The sequence below is a fragment of the Arachis ipaensis genome, chromosome B2, assembly GCF_059453495.1.
Source record: "Arachis ipaensis isolate K30076 ecotype BB chromosome B2, ASM5945349v1, whole genome shotgun sequence".
Taxonomy (NCBI): Eukaryota; Viridiplantae; Streptophyta; class Magnoliopsida; order Fabales; family Fabaceae; genus Arachis; species Arachis ipaensis.
Genome location: NC_142437.1, coordinates 8,273,527 through 8,292,739, shown reverse-complemented (window position 1 = coordinate 8,292,739; position 19,213 = coordinate 8,273,527). Strand labels below are relative to the sequence as shown.

Genomic DNA, 19,213 nt, shown 5'->3' with positions numbered 1-19,213 from the left:
ATTAAAAAAACCTCTTCTAGAAATCATACAATAAACCAATTACATTATATGAAATTCCTCTAATTTTTTTTTGAATCTCTTGTGAGATTTCACACACTGGCCTTATCAAAATTTCTTGTTTGAAAATTTTCAAAATATAAAAATCTTTTTGCATGGATAATATGCTAGGAGAATCAGCAGATGCATGTCCCATTCGGCCTTATCAAAATTTCTTGTTTGAAAATTTTCAAAATATAAAAATCTTTTTGCATGGATAATAGGCTAGGAGAATCAGCAGATGCATGTCCCATTCAACACATATATTTCTCAAACTGCACAAACTAAAAGCAAACTCTATAGCCATTGAAATTATACACATTTAATCTCTTAAACACTACAACACTAAACCAAAAAGTATTCAGCGATTAAATTGTACATATTTTCTCATAAAGTATTAAATAGAAATTATTTAAAGGCTAAAAGCATACTAACGTGAATTCACCATCAACACTTGTAAGTGAAAATTTATCAGTACAAAGTCATAGACAGATAGATGACATATAAAAGTAGAATAGCATTTATAGCATCATTTTATGAAATAAAATTCAAAGGCACTTCAAGCTTTATATCAGTGCATAATCTATAATCTATGGAAATAATTAAAAAGAAAGCATTTCTCTACTTACTTGAACAAATCTCAAATCCTAGTCTATAATGGTGACTTTCATAAATCTGTTTCTTAGATCTGGCATAATGGTGACTTTCACGTAAAAACTCTAAATTCTGATTATTAAATCTACAATTTCTGATCCAAACACATAACTGAACTCATAAAAAATTAGAAAGATAAAACAATGATTCTAATAAAAATTTATTAAAAAAATAATAAAAAGAATGAAGAAGAGCTTTAATTGACTACCTACCTCCATCAAGATACAGTCCCAAAAAAAATGAAGAAGAACTTTAATTAACTACTTACCATGGAGCAGTGAAACTTGTAGCTGTCATTTATCGAATAAATAAAATACAGATCCAAAATAAAATTCATTGTTAGAAAAGAAAAAAGACATTAAACCAAACTTTTTAGCACAGTTATTGCAAAATGCAAAAATGTTTATAGCTTAATCCAATTATAATGACATCTTATGCACTCTATGAGCCATCCTCAAATTTGATAAAATCTGTGGCACTATTCAAAAACAGAGGAGCAAGGAGGAGATCATAGATCATGGGATATGTACTAAATAATTCACACCAATCATAATATATACCAAATAGACCTCGTTCTGCATTATATTGCAGGTATATCCTTATCTTGACTGTAGAACTATATATATGGACAATATCTCCCTGCCTATGCAACAATTATTATCAGCTTATGTGCATGCATTTTTCCTTATGAGTGTCATTTCTTCTTTTTTGTTATTCTTTATTGAAACACAGTAAATAAACAATTATAATTAAACTAACATATGAACTCTGCAAAAAATAACAACTTCTATTGGAAGGATAGTTTTATTTTCTTCACACTATAGTACTTTAGTTAGCATGTTTTAAGGTCATAAAGAAACTCAAATAGAAAAATTTTGGTTGTAAAGCATGCAATAATGCAAGTCAGTAAGTAAATGTCACCCTACTCTCAATTATAACTTCCATGTTCCATCAATAAGTAATTTTTAACTTTTTATACATTCTGTTGATGATATATTAATATTACACCCATTATAGTATTTCAGAGTATAGCTACATTTATTCCATACATATATTAGTGAAAATTAAATACATAGCTAGATAAGTGCTCTAGACACTGAAGCAGCATTATCATTTTCATTATCATCATCAGTAACAAGCTTGAACTCTTGCAGCTCCTTGAAGTTCAACCATGGCTTCACCAACACTTTGGCTTCATAAACTTGTTTCTTCTCATCACCATCTTTTGCCTCCATAGTTATTTCATATATGCTTCCAGCAACTACTTGCTCCTTTGCACTTATCACCCTCACAAGCTCCAAGCTTGAATTCTGCAGCAGAAATTAGAAATTATATACATATTATTCAAATACAAAAATATTAATCACTTATATTTTCTCAAATTCATTCGAACTAAAAGTATTACTTCAAATCATACAAACATAAAAATAGAATAATAAACCCCATTTTGAATAATAACCGCACTAACATACTAACATAAAGCACAAGACATTAATTAAGTGACAAAAATAACCCAAATTAAAATGAATTATTTATTTTATCTGGGAAAAAAATTAGAAACAGAAGTAGAAGACGAAGAAGAAGAAGAAGAACCGAATTTTTGTTATGTTCTTCAAGAGCAAAGCGAGCAAGGTTCTGGATCTCAATGCTGTTCTGGCTTCCTTCAACCACACGATTGCCACCTAGTGTAGCCATTTTCTCTTATCTCTGATTTCTTTTCTTTTTTCTTCACCACTTTATAATTTGTTACATGAATTGTGATCTTGGTTTGTTAAATATCTATGTCCCTTTATATATAGTTTGACACTTTGACTTGCAGGTTCAACGTTTTGAGTGGTTAATAATGGCACCCTCCAAGCATATCTAAATACTAATATCTAAATCTCATGTAATTACACGCACGTGTTTTTATTGGTGCATAGTCTTACAATGATTTGATAGAAAGGATTAATACTTGTAATTTACAATTCCATTAATAAAAGTACTTGAAGTTAAGAGTTAACGATAATTAGAAAATCTCATGTTCATCCTTAGATAACACCAAATTTGTCCCACATCAGGTAATAAAAAAGTTTTATAAATATTTTTAATGTCTGAGAGAGTTGGTTTAGTCCGCCGAGTTGAGTAACCCCAACTTGTGACTTAAGTGAGGGCACCAAGGTGATGGAACATGGTTTAGGCTACGCTTGGTGGGATTAGAAGCTTGCACTATGCTGGCTTGCCCGCTCCAAGTTGAGAGTTGGGCCCTGGCTCCCGAGCGAAGGCTCGAATGTCCTGGCTCGTAGGCTAGAGGGCACTGCGTCAGGCTGGTTTAACAGAGCAGCGAATACCTCTGGCTCCCAACAGTGGAGGGATCACAAGCTGCTGCACCACTAATCCACAATGCTGGGTGTGCCTAACCATTGAACCATCAACTTTTGTGCCTAATCCTCAACTTTTATTCAATTTAACACAATTTTTTGTGGAGAGTCAGTATTTGAAATAAACGTTACAGGAGTAATAGGGACAAAATTAAGGCGAAAAGAATTTGCAGAGAGGAAAGTCGAGATGAAGTTGATAACAGAAAATAAAATATAGAATCAAGTTAATTATTGACTCTTTTTTTTTCCTTTTCAATTACCAGAGAGACCTATAAACCAATATAACAGAGAAACAACAAAATGAAATAGAGTGATAGGAACGCCAATGTGAGTGGATGACGATGCAGTGCGATAGAAAATAATTTCAACAAAGAAGGATCAGATTCAGAATGGTGAAATAAAAAATTGAAAGCAATTCTGAATTAAGGAGATTTACCTGTCAAGACAAGGAACAGTGGTGGCACCTGACGGAGTAAAAGAAAACCAGTGGTGGCAGCGGAAGAGGTCACGGGTTTGCAGCGACGGAGGGAGAATCCACGGAGGACTTGCGAGGGAATTCAGAGTCACCGCCGAGAAGAGGGTTAGGGGTTTATGTTGGGACCTGCGATGGTGGGAGTAAAGTCTCACATCGGGCATATATCTAAATGAAGAAAGTTTATATAATTTATGAGAAGAATTATGTTTGCCGAGGTCACTGTTTCCTCAGCTCGCTCGACCTGGTGGAATGGACCTACCATATTTTTTATTTTTTGTTTTTATTACAATTGAATTTTTTTTCAAAACAATTAAAAAACAAATCTCCTTTCATATATTTTTTTGCACAACCATTAAATAATCTTTTCTATTCATATTTTTTGGAAAAACAAAAATTTAAAATTAGATAAAAATTAAATTTCACACTAATAAATTTATGGTTAAGTACTGTTTTCGTCCCTAAGGTCTGGGGTGAAAATCAAAATCGTCCCTAACTTTTTTTTTGTTATTAAAATCATCCTCAACACTACAAAACATTATAAAATTGTCCTTTTTCACTTCAATTTTATTTTTTTTACTATATTACCCTTCATTGTTAATAAAAATAATATTTAAAAAAAAGTAAAACCCCACCCCACCCACTCCCCAGCATCTCTTCGGTCTCTCCCTCCACCCCTCCCTCAATCCTATCCAGCCAAAAAAGTGATTAGTTAGAAAAAAAAAAGTGATGCTTTATGAGCAAGACATACCAGACCATGTGGGCCGAGAGTGCAACAGCCTGTTATCCCTTTGTCCTCCAACCTACGCCCAAGTCCCGAGGCCCAACTCTCAACTTGGAGAGGACAGGATAGCATATTGTAAACCCATTTAACCCAACCAAAAATATCCAAGCCCATGTTCTATCACAATAATGTCCTCATTCAGGTCACATGTTCGCGTTACCAAGTTCGGAAAACATTACACATTTTCATAAGTTTCATAAACCCGTGTGCTCTAATATATATGACCGATGTGAAACTTATCTAGCATAAGAACTTAGAACAATGTTATAAATATTTGATAAAAAATTTGATCTCTAAAATTTATTTTTAGAATATATATCTAATTCTTTTCATCTCATTTTTAAATTTTTCAAAAGGCTTATTTATTGTTAACATTTTTTGTGAATTTTTTTTGTCAACAATATAAACTTTTGAGTACTATTTTAGTAGTTTATTCTAGATAGTTATAAAACTCAACCTAATTAATGAATTTTAAATGTTATAAAGAGGCTTATTTGTTGTTAATATTTTTTGTGAATTTTTTTGTCAACAATATAAATTTTAGGGGACCATTTTACTAGTGTATTATAGATAGTTATAAAATTTGACTTAATTAATAAATTTTAAAAATTATAAGGATTAAATTGATTAGTTATAAATTTTATGTGTGAGTAAAATTTAGTTTTTATTTGATGCTAAATTTTTTTTCCAAAAAAGTTATGAATAGAAAAGATGATGTAATAGTTGCACAAAAAAAAATATATGCACGGATATTTTTTTTAATTGTTTAAAAAATTTGATTATAATATTAAAAGTTATAAGGATTAGATCAGCTATAAATTTTTAGTATGAAATTTAGTTTTTATTTGATGCATAATTTTTTTCTAGAAAAATTATGAATAGAAAAGATTATGTAATAGTTGTGCAAAAAAAAATATATGAAAGGAAAAAATTTTTAATTGTTAAAAAAATTTGATTATAATATTAAAAGTTATAAGGATTAGATCAGCTATAAATTTTTAGTATGAAATTTAGTTTTTATTTTATGCATAATTTTTTTCTAAAAAAATTATGAATAAAAAAGATTATGTAATAGTTGTGCAAAGAAAAATATATGACAGGAGAAATTTTTTTAAAAAAATAACGATGGTTGGAAAGGCCACGAGGGCCTGTGGGCTGAGGATGCAATATCTTGATATCCCTCTGCTGTAATGAATCGAGCATGCTCCCTGCTGTGTGAGTATATTATAATCTCATGCGTTGCCACGTAGGCCCTCGCCCCAGGCAAAGAGGCCCAACTCTGTACTTAGAGAGATAAGACCAACATTGCCACCTATTCAAGCCCAAATCCAACCAATAATGCTCCCTGCTGTGTGAGTATATTATAATCTCATGCGTTGCCACGTAGGCCCTCGCCCCAGGCAAAGAGGCCCAACTCTCTAACTCTGTACTTAGAGAGATAAGACCAACATTGCCACCTATTCAAGCCCAAATCCAACCAATAATGCTCCCTGCTGTGTGAGTATATTATAATCTCATGCGTTGCCACGTAGGCCCTCGCCCCAGGCAAAGAGGCGAATGCTCCCTGCTGTGTGAGTATATTATAATCTCATGCGTTGCCACGTAGGCCCTCGCCCCAGGCAAAGAGGCCCAACTCTGTACTTAGAGAGATAAGACCAACATTGCCACCTATTCAAGCCCAAATCCAACCAATAATGCTCCCTGCTGTGTGAGTATATTATAATCTCATGCGTTGCCACGTAGGCCCTCGCCCCAGGCAAAGAGGCCCAACTCTGTACTTAGAGAGATAAGACCAACATTGCCACCTATTCAAGCCCAAATCCAACCAATAATGCCCCCTGCTGTGTGAGTATATTATAATCTCATGCGTTGCCACGTAGGCCCTCGCCCCAGGCAAAGAGGCCCAACTCTGTACTTAGAGAGATAAGACCAACATTGCCACCTATTCAAGCCCAAATCCAACCAATAATGCTCCCTGCTGTGTGAGTATATTATAATCTCATGCGTTGCCACGTAGGCCCTCGCCCCAGGCAAAGAGGCCCAACTCTGTACTTAGGTCACAAGCTCGTGTTACCAGGCTCGGCAAACGTTACTCTTCTCATAAACAATTTAAAGGTTTATGATCTGACATACGTAACCGATGTGAGACTTTACTCCCACCATCGCTGCTCCCACCATAAACCCCTAACCCTCTTCTCGTCGGTGACTCTGACTTCCCTCGCAAGTCCTCCGTGGATTCTCCCTCCGTCTCTGCAAACCCGTGACCTCTTCCGCCGCCATTGGTCGAAAGAAATCCGCTGCCACCACTGGTTTTCTTTTACTCCGTCAGGTGCCACCACTGTTCCTTGTCTTGACAGGTAAATCTCCTTAATTCAGAATTGCTTTCAATTTTTTATTTCACCATTCTAAATCTGATCCTTCTTTGTTGAAATTATTTTCTATCGCACTGCATCGTCATCCACTCACATTGGCGTTCCTATCACTCCCAGCACTTTCACTCTTTTTCATTGTGTTCTTTCTCTGTTATATTAGTTTATAGGTCTCTCTGGTAATTGAAAAGGAAAAAAAAAGTCAATAATTAACTTGATTCTATATTTTCCTCTCTGTTATCAACTTCATCTCGACTTTCCTCTCTGCAAATTCTTTTCGCCTTAATTTTGTCTCTATTGCTCCAGTAATTTACAGATTCGGATTCTGTGTTCTTTTAATTTTTATTTCAAATATTGACTCTCCACTAATTTTGAGAAGCTTATTTGCAGGACTTCATTTTCAATTGTGGGGGTTTGTCTGTAGCATTTGTTTTTGTGACTAACTGGGATTGCAACAACGTGTCTCTGATCTTCAGCAGGTAACTGAGCTGTTGGTTTTCAAGTCTTTAGTTGGGACTTTGTTATCTATTTCATTAAGAGATTTTCGAGTCTTTAATGTTAGATTCAATTCTTCTCATACAGAGTTCAGAAATTGAGAACACAATTTGCACGTTTTTATGTTATCATCACGCTCCCAGCTAAACAGCAAATCGATTCATTTATTCAGTCATACTTCAAGTGAGTTAAATACGTTGCTTTTATTTTGTTCTGATTGATCATTTGCCATGTACAATTCATCTGGAGGTGAAAACTGAAACTTATTACCAACTTTGATGTGTTGTTCCAATTGACATTTCTTATATTAAAAATAATTACAGTTGTGCGAAGTGCATACAATAATTAGCTTCCAGGACTTAAGAATTAAACTTAAATATTGATTTAATGCATGAACTTTTATTATGGTTATAAAGAAGCAGCAATCGGTGCAAGGAATGAACTTTTACCTTAAAGTGGTTTGGTTACTTCCATTCCAGGCATTGACAATCACGACGCAAATGCGGTAAATCATTTTATTATGAAGCATCTTCTCATTTTAGTTTTCGTGATTTTTCATGCCTAAACCTAACAGTGATAAAGCTCAGGATTCTTGATTATATAGATGTTTAAACTCTGGAGTATCTTCTTTCTCTAACAATAGCTATATCACCTAATATTTGACTTAAATGTGAAATGAAACCATGATAAGCATATGCACATCGCTTGAGTTATTGTCATTCTGGTCGCTCAATTCAGCTTAGTCAAGCTATTGGTTCTGTCCAAGCAATTGCCAAGGCATCAAAAGACCAAATTCTGGAGAATACAGACCTTTCTGCTGAGAAGGCAGAGATGATTTCAAGGTTTCTGAGGGACCCCAAGTTTTACTCTTCTCCCAAGATCACCTGATGGCGCAGTAACAATGGAATCCGGCAGGTTGGGATCTTTTGTTTTCTCCCACAACAACAATAAATAATAATGTAAAGTGAGCATCTCCTTCTAATTCCTTTATCTGGTTAGCTTCACTTAGAATAGTTCTCGTATTCATAGTTTCAAATTAGACCAAGAAATAGATAATGACTTGGAAACCTTCCAGTTAAACAGTATTCAAATCTCATCATACTAATTTAAGTCCTGACAAACAAATTTCCAATCAGGGGAAAATATTTATCAGAGTTGGCCTACCATTAACTTTTGTTATTGAATATCAGGAATTAACATCTCACTGGCAGGACTGTATTTCATGCAATCAACTGATATTTTACATTAACATATTTCAGAAGTCCTTGGAGATTTATTTTTTCAGGCTTTAAAACTTTTCAGGATAAGCTCGATGAGTCAGCACACAAGGTATTAACTGATTATCAAGCTGCTGCAGTGACTCTCTTAGCGCTATTATCAGCTGCACCTGGTGATGTGAGTATTACTTATCATGCTTGCTTGCTTGTTGCATTTTGTTCATCTATTGGCTAAGCTTGATTTTAGAACAAATTATTTATTAGTTATATGCACTTAATGCTAAAATTGTGTTTCTGCCTTTGCCACTATTTGATGTTTATGCTGAACTTATTATTATTGTCATATAGTAACTTAAATTTGATTCTTTATTTGTTTTTCGATTTTATAAATTGTAATTTTTGTTACAATTCTATTTACATTCAATCATTCATAATTTTAGAAGAGAGATAAATTGAAATTCTTTAAAAATATTTGACGTAAAATTAAAACTTTCGTCAAATACTGAAAACATTTAATATGGTTTTGCTTGTTTCCTTTTCTTTTATTCTTTAATCTTCTTTTAAAGTTTTTTTATAAGATAACACGTGTTGGTTTGAGACTTTGAGTGATAGGCTAAAAGAAGTTGTGAAATTTGTGATTTTAATCACCTTGTTCAGTTTTTGCTGAAGTTGTGACTTACACTGAGTTTTTATTGAAATGTTAACACACACACACACATATATTATATTGGCTCACTGATTCTTGCTTGATTCACTTGTGAACTCGATTTTATGTATCAAGATAGTTGATTAAGTAATAATTTTCATTTGATAATTTTTAAGCCATCTGGTCAAATATTTTTATTTTTATGTTTGGATAGTGTTCATAGTTTTATGAATTTTGAAATTTAATTTTGCACGTGGAATTTTAAATATTATAAGAGCGGGGTACCTCACAGATAGGTTTCGGTGATTTGCACTACCTGCGAATAGGGATGGAATTTATATGGAATCTGTTGGGAAAACCCACCAACAGAATCTATATAGCACTTAATGGTAAAATTGTGTTTCTGCCTTTGCCACTATTTGATGTTTATGCTGAACTTATTGGTATTGCCATATAGTAACTTAAATTTGAGTCTTTGTCTGTTTTTCGATTTTATAAATTGTAATTTTTGTTGGCTTGGGTGTTGGTGTTGCTTCTGTCACTGCTCCTGTCTACATTGCAGAAGCATCGCCATCTGAAATAAGAGGATCTTTGGTAAGCACAAATGTGCTTATGATCACTGCTGGACAGTTTCTTTCCTACCTTGTCAACCTTGCTTTTACAGAGGTATCATAATTTACTTACCTGATTCCAAATGAAATGTAAATGCAATTCAAATGCCAAATTATGAAGTTTGTTAATTAGTTATTCAGTTCAGTTAGACAGCTGGCAGCTGAGCTGTTAGAACTGTTAGTTAGTTATTTAACTAACCTGCTGATCATCAGTGTAAAGTCTAACATGTAATTAGTGTGATTTTGCCGTTATCTTTTAATCAATGAGAACCAATCAGTGATGCTATTTTACAAATGCTATGTTTACTTTTGGCTATTAATTCACATTCTTCATTGATCAGGTTCCAGGAACATGGTGATGGATGTTCGGAGTATCAGGTGTGCCAACAGTTGTTCAGTTTGTTTGCATGCTCTTTCTTCTCGAATCCCCAAGATGGCTATTTATAAAGGTACACAATTGCTTTGAGAGTTGTGTCAAAAATGCTACTTTCGAAAGCTACTTATTTAGGAAAGCATCTTGAGATTTTGCTTTCATGTACAGAATAGGAAAAATGAAGCAGTTGATGTGCTTTCTAAGATCTATATATGATCTTGCTCACTTAGAGGATGAAGTTGATTTCGTCACAGCTCAATCGGAGCAAGACCACCAGAAAAGGAATAATGTCAAATTCTGGTTACGAGTCCTTGTCATTTTTTTTTTTTTACCAAAGATACGAAGACTCGAACCCGCAACCTCTTAGATGAGTATGGGGAGATTATGCCATTTGAGCTATTACTCATTGGCTACAAATCCTTGTCAGTTGTCACTATGAAAAAGTAGTTATTCATAAAATTACTAATGAAATATATATTTCATAAGCATGTTTTGATAAATATAATTGCATTCAGTTTTTTACTTCTTCATTTTGTAATACGCAAGCAAATAGGTAAATTGGCAGATGTATTAATTTTTAATTAAAATGCTTAAGTAGTTGAAAATGAAATTTAGTTTTACAGACAAAACATTTTTTTATTCCACAAAATGTCTTTTAAGATCAAACAATATTATATAATCTTAAATATTGATTCCAACTGACATAGACTGATAGACCTTGAAAGTATGAGAAACACAAGTAAATTTTAAAAGATGTTTTCAAGTAGCACAAATTCTTCATACTCTGTTATTCCTAAATCTAAATAATCTAGTAATTCAACATTTAAAACTTTATCCAATTAACCAGCCATAAACATAGCATTGGCAAGTTCAATATTAGTGTGACTACAAATTTTTATGCAACACTACTGATCTAACATTTTTCTTAGCATGAAACTCTGTGTTCCTAATTCCTATATATGGAAAGTGGCAGTTCTGCATATACACACACTTGCTTTCATCAACAACCATATTATGTGTATCCTACAGCCCTTATAACAAGAATCACATAAAAAAAAAAGAAATAAATAAATAAATTAAGGGGCAGCTAAATTATGAAAATACATACAGCAGTCGGCAATATGGATCCAAAGAGCTCTGTTATATCGTCAGGATTAGACAATTTCACACCCTGCCAAACCAGCGAACCGACTTTACCATTGACATGTTGGATTAAAAAAATTTGTGAAAGATTTCTTAAGAGTTTGATTTGTGGGTTTGTGAGTGTGTAATTAAAAAATTTGTTAGATTTTATCGATGTAAAATATGGATTTGATGATATATTTTTTAGAGTTTTATTTCTGAGTTTGTTAGAGTATGATTTTTAAACTTACTGTAAAGTATTGTTTTTGTTCTCAACATTTTGGTAAGTTCTTAACGTTTAAATCGTTCTATTTAAGTTTCTAACATTTTAAAATAGTCTCAATGTTGTTTGGTTAGTGATATGTTAACAGAATTGGACAAAATTGAGATGATTTTGAAACGTTAGCGATTTAAAGAGGACAAAAACATTAGGGACAAAAACGATATATTACTCTTAAAAGAATTACAAAATCAAGTAAACGAAACTAAATTTTAATATAATGAATTGTATTACGAATTTAAAATTTTTACTCATCATAAAATACTTGTAGAATGAGTAATACATAAAATTTTCAGGAAAAAAAATGAGTATAATACATATATAATACAACAATGCTAGGGAATCAAGAGGGTATCAGTCAAAAACCAGCCAAATGCCTCTGGTGAATCCAAAACCTCTACGTGAATGGTGCTTATACTAGGCATAGGATGTTTCTTCTACTAAGTATCAGAATGTTTCTTTTTCATACTAAATGGATGTTCTTTTATATATTTTATAAATTTTTTTATATACTAAGAATCGGGATTGTTGGAAGTTCTGTGATTCCCGCCCCTATTTCTACAACGTACCATTTAAAATTTTAATTTGGGATGAGAAGCAATTAATATCAAATATTATAAATTAAAAACAAACAAAATTAATTAAATATAATTATAAATTAATTAAGTTGTTTATTTTTTTGCTGATCACCTCTTAGTTCCATGTACTTTTCCTATATAATAAAGTATAAACTAATTTTTTGACATCATATTTGTTCTTGTTTTTGACTGATTATCATGTTTACTGGATTTGATTATATTTAAGTTTAGTACTAATTTGTAAGTTTCTGCCTTTGTTTATAAAAAATTGATTGTAAGATGATTAAAATTGCAGATTGAGGCATAGAAGCTGGAAAAAAAAAAGGAACAAATATATTGGAGAGAAAAGTAATTTACAAATTGGATGATTAGAATGATGCTCTAAAAACTCACAGAATATATACCACATAGAAACCAAAAACCAAGCATTTAGAGATTTAGAGTCCAGAATGAAGGTAAAGCAACAAATTTTGTGAAACGAACCACTACTTCTGCGTACTACCCAGGCGAGTGTTCAAAAATTTAATCCGAAGCAAGTGGGACAAACCACAACCATTGCGTACTACCCAGGCGTCTCAAGTACTAACCCAGAACAAGTGAGATAAACCGCAACCCTTACATACTACCCATGTGTCTCAAACATTAACCCAGAGCAAGTGGGACGAACCACAACCCTTGCGTACTACCCAGGCATTTCAATCATTAACTTTAATTCGTTATCACTCAATCAACTCCATTCATAAATCATAATCATTCATCCTCATCTGTCAACATCATAATCATTTTCATCATATCTCGATCATAATCAATTTTCATAATCACTATTACTCATATCTCATTCAATATTTCAGCACTTCATTCATTAAATTCTTCATTTCACAACCTCCCTTAATATCAATTTAACTCCCTCAATAGGTTCACTCTTCTCCCGATGTCTAGAAACTAGCTATCAGACCTTAAAAAGTAGTTACAGAGGTTTTGAAAGCTAGAAGAATGGTTCAAAACTCAAAAACACCATTTTCAGTAAAACAGGGTTCCGCGTATGCATGCCATCCGCATACGTGAAAGTGTAAAATTTGATAGTCTTGCGTACGCATCCCTTGCCTACGTACGCGAGTGTGTAATAAAGAAAGTTCCATGTACGCGCGCACATGTCTGCATACGCACGTTTATCGGAAGTTGCATAAAGCTACTAAGTTCAGAAATCAGTTTTTCAAACCCAACTTTGAACGCGCATAATTTTTTCATTAAAAATTATTTTTAGTACGTTCTTTAAATGTTACAAACTTCATGGATCCAATTTTCATTTAAAATAAGTTTCACAAAATTTGGGGGTCTGGAAGCCAAGTTATGGCCCGCCGAAGTTGGTAAAAAATTAATATTTATCAAAAGTTACAAATCCTCTAGTTTTCCAAAATTCTCATCTCAAACCAAACCATTCACAACCAACTCAATTTCGAGCATTCACATACATCACCAACACTAGTCCCCTACTTATCAATCTCCCAAACACCTGAATTATTATATTTACATTATATCAACTATTCATTATTCTCATTGCACATCACTTATATACACATTCAATAACTTCACAAATAATTTCCGAGACCTAAGTTCTTCAATTATTCAACGATTCTATACATAATTTTTCACTAAACTCAACTCATGTAATCACTAATCATTAAACATTAACGATTAACATAATTCAACTTATCCTACGGATAATTAGCCTAAGTTTACACGCAATATTATATATTAACTACGGATAATTAGCCTAAGTTTACACCCAGTGGGGGGTGTTAGGCCCGCTCATGGCGGACATAGTGGACATAATTAGCCTAAGTTTACACGCAATATTAGGCCCGCTCATCCACAACTACCATTTTAAATACCTAAACTTCATAAAATTGAAGAAATCAAAGGGGATAAGAGTTTCTTACCTTTATACACCGAGCACATGAATAAAACCCAGCTATATCTTGCACTATAGTACCCCTAAACTAGCAAAATTACAAAATTCCTCAATACCCAAGACAAAAAACGTCAACATGAAGAGAAGTAAGGGTTTGGGTGAGAAATTTTGAATTTTTTACCACTTTGTTCAAATGGATTTGAAAAGTTCGGCAAGACGGTTGCGTGGCTGCAAACGATGCGGTGATCGGAGCTCTGGATTGAAAGTTATGGAAGATTGAAATTGGAATTGGATTTGGGGTTTAGGTTTTGCTCTCCCCTTCCCAAGTTCAACGTGATTCCTTTATTGTTAAGGGAAGGAGGCTGGGTTTTCAAGATTTTATATGTTTGGCCTTGGGCTTGGTTCGGCTCGTTGACTTAATTTTGGGACAAAATTTTTAAAATTAGTGTTTAAATTCATATTTTAAATATTTTTATTTCTATTATGAAATTTAATTTTCTAATTTCTTTGAATAATAATTTATTAGTTAATTATTTATTAATTTACAAGGCTTTACATCCTACCCACCTAATTAGAAATTGTGTCCCCAAAATTCAATCACTAAAAGAGAACAAAATGAGGGAAGCGCCTTCTTATCCCAATGTATAGTGCCTCAACCTCTTACTAACCTTCCAGAACAAGTTCGTATTCCACAATCCCTCTTTTCACCTCACACAATCTTAAAGTTATCAACAATCACCGTACTTCTGCTGCGCCACTCTAATCCTTTGCCCATCAAGAACTTATTCATTTATTTTCGCCGACCAATTATCTTCTTGAGCCTTGACAGCCCTAATGGCGACACTGTAGACGACAAAATTAAGTTCGGTCCTAAGTTTGATACTACGTCTAACACTTTCAGTCCTAAATCCTCAACTCTGTTATGCAACATGAACGAATGCAAGGCTTTAGCATAAAAGAAAGCAAATTAAAATTACGTGTCCAACATCACAATTACCTTGACAATTACCTTGACCCTGTTGCAACCGACCCGGATCCGTAGTTCTCCCACATGGACAATCCTTGGACATATGTCCCAGTAAACCACATCGGTAACATAGACCTAACCCAATCCTGTGCGACTCATCTAGAGCAGACTCATCCTGGCCTTCTAACGTCAGAGTCCACTTCATGGAATAATCTTCTGCGAGCTGGCTCTTGTTAGCCAACTCAATAAAACTCTTTATTCTCTGGGGGTTCACATAGTTGAATATCTCCTTTTTGAGTCCCCTCTCATACTAGGCACAAACCCATTGTTTATAATCAGCTAGATCGTCTTGGCAAATCTTAGAAAAGCGGCACAAGTTACTAAACTCCTGAGTATACTCGACGACAGACATATCCTCCTGCTTCAACTGCATCAGCTTTAACTCCTTTGCGGTGCGAATCGCTCGAAGGAAATACTTCCCATAGAGCTCCGTCTTAAACTTGTCCCATGAAACATCAGTAACTTCCATTTGCAAGGTATAACACATCCCTTGCCACCAACACTAAGCATCTCCCATTAACATGTGGTTTACAATCTTTACATACTGTACTTTGGGAACATGTTGAGTTTGCAAAAACTTTTCTACATCTCGGAATCACCCATTGGCATCTAAAGCATTTACAGTTCTTTTAAACTAGGGCGGCGGACCCATCTTAAGAAAGTCTACAAGAGTTATATATCTATATCTCGAACCGCGTTGCTTGTACCACTGTCAGGGTTCCATCTCGACGTCCTCGCACTAGTTTGTCCTTGGTAACTCCTCTCCGAGTACCTTTCCCATGTCCATGAGACGCGATAAATTTAGGTTTTTTTTTTATTTTTTATTTATCAAAACAGAAATTCATTCATTAAAAAGGAATTATAAAAAAGATAAGACGATTCAACAAAACTTGTGTTAAATCTAAGAGTGGCACACTATTATAATTTATAATATCAATGATGAACAATGTTACATAACTAGCAAATATTATTATTTTTTATTAGTATTTGGTTAGCAATAATTTGCACATATATTTACAAACATTTTACACACAATAAACATAAAATTTTACACACATAAATCAATACAGTTTACTCCAAAATTTTTTAAAATTTACATACATAAATTAATAAAATTTATTTATTAAAAATAATTTAATATTTATACTAGCTAAATAATAATTAAAAATACTAAAAATTGCTAGCCTAAGAATTTCTCTATCAGTGATATTAGTTGTTAGAGGTTGGAAGACTAATATAATATAATCACAAATGCCTCAATTTTGTTTTTTGCTTTTTTATTATTTTTATTTTTTCAACATAATATAATTAGAGATTGAAAGACACTAACGATATTATCTTTTCATTTAGCAGTGGTTTATTTGAAATCGTTGCTAAATTTTCACCACCATCTACCAATTTTAATGTAGTAACAGTAATTATATGATATTAATGTGGGAGCGGTTCAAAAGTGAAACTGAGTAACTGACATTGTACATCTAGTTTAGAAATCTCTTTATATATACATGAACTTTGCGTATTAATTTATATTTTTTTAACTAAATAATCCGTCACTAAAATAATTAAATTTGTCATAGATAAATAATTAAATTTGTCTACACATATATTTTATGAAAAACTAACTACTTATGTGACGACCGATTAATAATGGATTTTTATGATTGTTGTAATAGTGAGTTATTAACAGGTTTATATTTTCATCCCAAAATAGATACAAATATATATAGATATGTAATACAATTGTGAGTACAAAACAAAAGAGAAAACAAAACTGCTTTATCAAAAGGAAGTAGTTTCCTATATCCACCGTCTGAATGAAGAGACTTGCATTGATAATAGCTAGTTGCAATGTTGGGCCCACAAGCCATTTTGATATTTGCATAGTGCTTCTTGAAATTGGTCTTTTTAGGATCAAAGATGCAAATCACTCTCTTGATTCCAAAGTAGTTACATTTTGGAGTTAATGAGGCTGTAAGCTACAACAATCCCCATTATTAGAGAAATATCTACATTTGGCTCCACTACCATTGTAAATACATCTTCTCCTAAGTCAACTCCACATGGTGACTTCTTTCTTTTAAGCTGCTCATAGAAAAATACAAATGTATGACCAATAATTCATTTCTTAGAATATTACATTTTTTATTAACTAAAATAATAATAATAAACTTATGAGTAAATTATACTAGCCTTTTTTTTGTGATATTATTAGTTTATTACATACAATACATTTTTATTTATAAAAATATATATAATTTTGTATGATTTAGGGTATTATATGTAATATCACTTAACCTTAAAAAATTTCAAACTCTATCTTATTGCTCTATTACTATTACTAACATATATAAAAGATAAAAGTAATAATATAACAAATCTTAATAAATCTCTTAAATACTAAACAAACTAAAAAATAGATACACCAACCCATTTTAGAAGCTTAAAAAACAATAAATTATTTATCCATTATTTAAACAAGAAGGAAGATTTGTTTAGAAGTATAGATCATGATAAAGAAAAAAAAACCATCTTAATTATGTATGTTATGTACCAAATCTTAATCTTTGCTAACAAGAAGGAGGTGTAAAATAATTTACCTCTGCAACTATTACACCAAATTCATCAGCAATTTTGCAAGCAGATTTGCCAGTGATACTTTCAATTTTAAGATTGCATGGTTGGTTTTTGTCCAATCCAAGTTGCACTTCATATGTTGAACCCCCTCTTGAGATCTTATAAGTCTTACAAACCCTAAAGCATGGTCCTTTGTGGTCATTTCTTGTGGCGGGGGATCGATATCCCTCCCAAAACCTTGACAATTTGTATTGCTGCATACATAAAACGAGTCAGAAATCGAGTCATATATCTGACGTAATTGAATATCTGTATAAAATGATTTTTTTTATACTACGAAAATTCGCGTACCTTTCGAGTTATAGTGAACAAACCATTGCCTTCTTGATCCATGAGATGAACTTCATGTTTATCTTTGCAATTATAGTTATCAACTCGATAAACGATTTGTCCACTTGAATCAAAGACAGTGCAACCTTTTCCATTCAAAACAAGAGATTTCATCCATAAGGTGAAGGTTTCTTGCTTGGAAGTGAAGCTGCAATTAGGAGATAATTGTAGTGCTTGGGGATGAACTTTTCCCATGATTGATTGGTTGGTTGTTGAAAATTTTATTTGAAGAAATTTTATTTAGGTGCAATATTAGCAATTTCAAAGAGCTACTTTATATACTAACTATCATGGGGTAATGAGAACCACAAGAAAATATTTAATCATATCATCATGATTAGTGGTTTAATTTAATTTTTTATTATTTGTGAAGCTACTATTGGTTTGAGATGTAAACAAAAGCACAATAAGCAATGCTCACACTTGATGTATAAAATACAACATTATGTCTATTGTTCTTTTGTCTTTCTTATTATTCTGTTGATTTCCTTGACCTATTCTTTGTAATTAATCAAAAAGTCCACAATTGCATCCGTAATCAATTTAGGGTTAATTCCACCAAACCATGCCATCAAAGGCTTCTAACCACAGTTCTTAAAACTGGACCGAACCGAATTAATACCGCAATCAATTCTAATAAAACCTCAATAATTAGACTATTTGTCTAAAAAAAATCTAAGAAACCAACACTTTAAGATAGCGTTTGGTGGAAAGACAAAGACAGAAAAATTAAAACTGAGAGACAGAGACTAAGAGATAGAGATTGAAATAAATTTCAGTATTCTGTTTGGTGCAAAGTGGGAGACAAAAATTAAAACAAAAATAAAATTCTAATTTAATTTGTACAAAGAATAAAATTGGAATTAATTAATTGAAATAAAAGTATTTTAAGTATAAAATGTTATTAAAGTTTCAGTCTCTATCTCTAAAAATTTTAGTCCCCTGTGTCCCTACTTTTTAGAGGTACTGAAATACTAAAATTTTGGAAATAGAGACAGAAATTTTAGTACCAATTTCTGAACCAATAAATATGATATTGAGTCTCAATCTCTCAATCTCTGTCTCAATACCTCAAAACAAACGCTAGGTAATAGTTGTTAAAACCGAATCGAACTGATTAGTTTAAATCAAAAGGTAGTAGCCACCATATTAAGAAGCTTATTGTGCTAGTAGCTAGTGTTGTGGACCAATGAAAATATACAAATTGTAATTTGTAAGTCACAATAAGGTTTTTATATATTTATTCATTTAATTAAATCGAGTTCAAAGGGTTCAACTAATCCGATATATCATATAATAGCAAAATTGATCAG

General features: G+C 32.6%; 2 protein-coding genes, 1 non-coding gene and 1 pseudogene across 4 annotated transcripts; 2 read left to right on the top strand and 2 right to left on the bottom strand.

Moving 5' to 3' along the window:
- Nucleotides 1–1,620: 1,620 nt before the first annotated feature.
- LOC107624768 (cysteine proteinase inhibitor) lies at nt 1,621–2,476 on the bottom strand. The gene is made up of 2 exons (XM_016327226.3): nt 2,284–2,476; nt 1,621–2,000 (listed from the first exon to the last, which is right to left on the bottom strand). The coding sequence occupies exons 1-2, from the start codon at nt 2,383–2,385 to the stop codon at nt 1,767–1,769; spliced, it is 336 nt and encodes a 111-aa protein (XP_016182712.1). The 5' UTR covers nt 2,386–2,476; the 3' UTR covers nt 1,621–1,766.
- Nucleotides 2,477–2,804: 328 nt separating this feature from the next.
- LOC148572954 (signal recognition particle RNA) lies at nt 2,805–3,108 on the top strand. The gene has a single exon (XR_015906590.1).
- A 3,199-nt stretch (nt 3,109–6,307) lies between these two features.
- LOC107624769 (protein PARTING DANCERS-like) lies at nt 6,308–10,502 on the top strand (annotated as a pseudogene). Its single transcript, XR_015905348.1, has 11 exons — nt 6,308–6,663; nt 6,902–6,980; nt 7,066–7,154; nt 7,258–7,353; nt 7,494–7,497; nt 7,587–7,675; nt 7,909–8,134; nt 8,473–8,565; nt 9,596–9,699; nt 9,986–10,093; nt 10,186–10,502. The product of XR_015905348.1 is annotated as a protein PARTING DANCERS-like (transcript).
- A 6,108-nt stretch (nt 10,503–16,610) lies between these two features.
- LOC107624766 (LURP-one-like protein) lies at nt 16,611–18,305 on the bottom strand. The gene is made up of 3 exons (XM_016327224.3): nt 17,862–18,305; nt 17,534–17,764; nt 16,611–17,018 (listed from the first exon to the last, which is right to left on the bottom strand). The coding sequence occupies exons 1-3, from the start codon at nt 18,093–18,095 to the stop codon at nt 16,884–16,886; spliced, it is 600 nt and encodes a 199-aa protein (XP_016182710.1). The 5' UTR covers nt 18,096–18,305; the 3' UTR covers nt 16,611–16,883.
- Nucleotides 18,306–19,213: the final 908 nt, after the last annotated feature.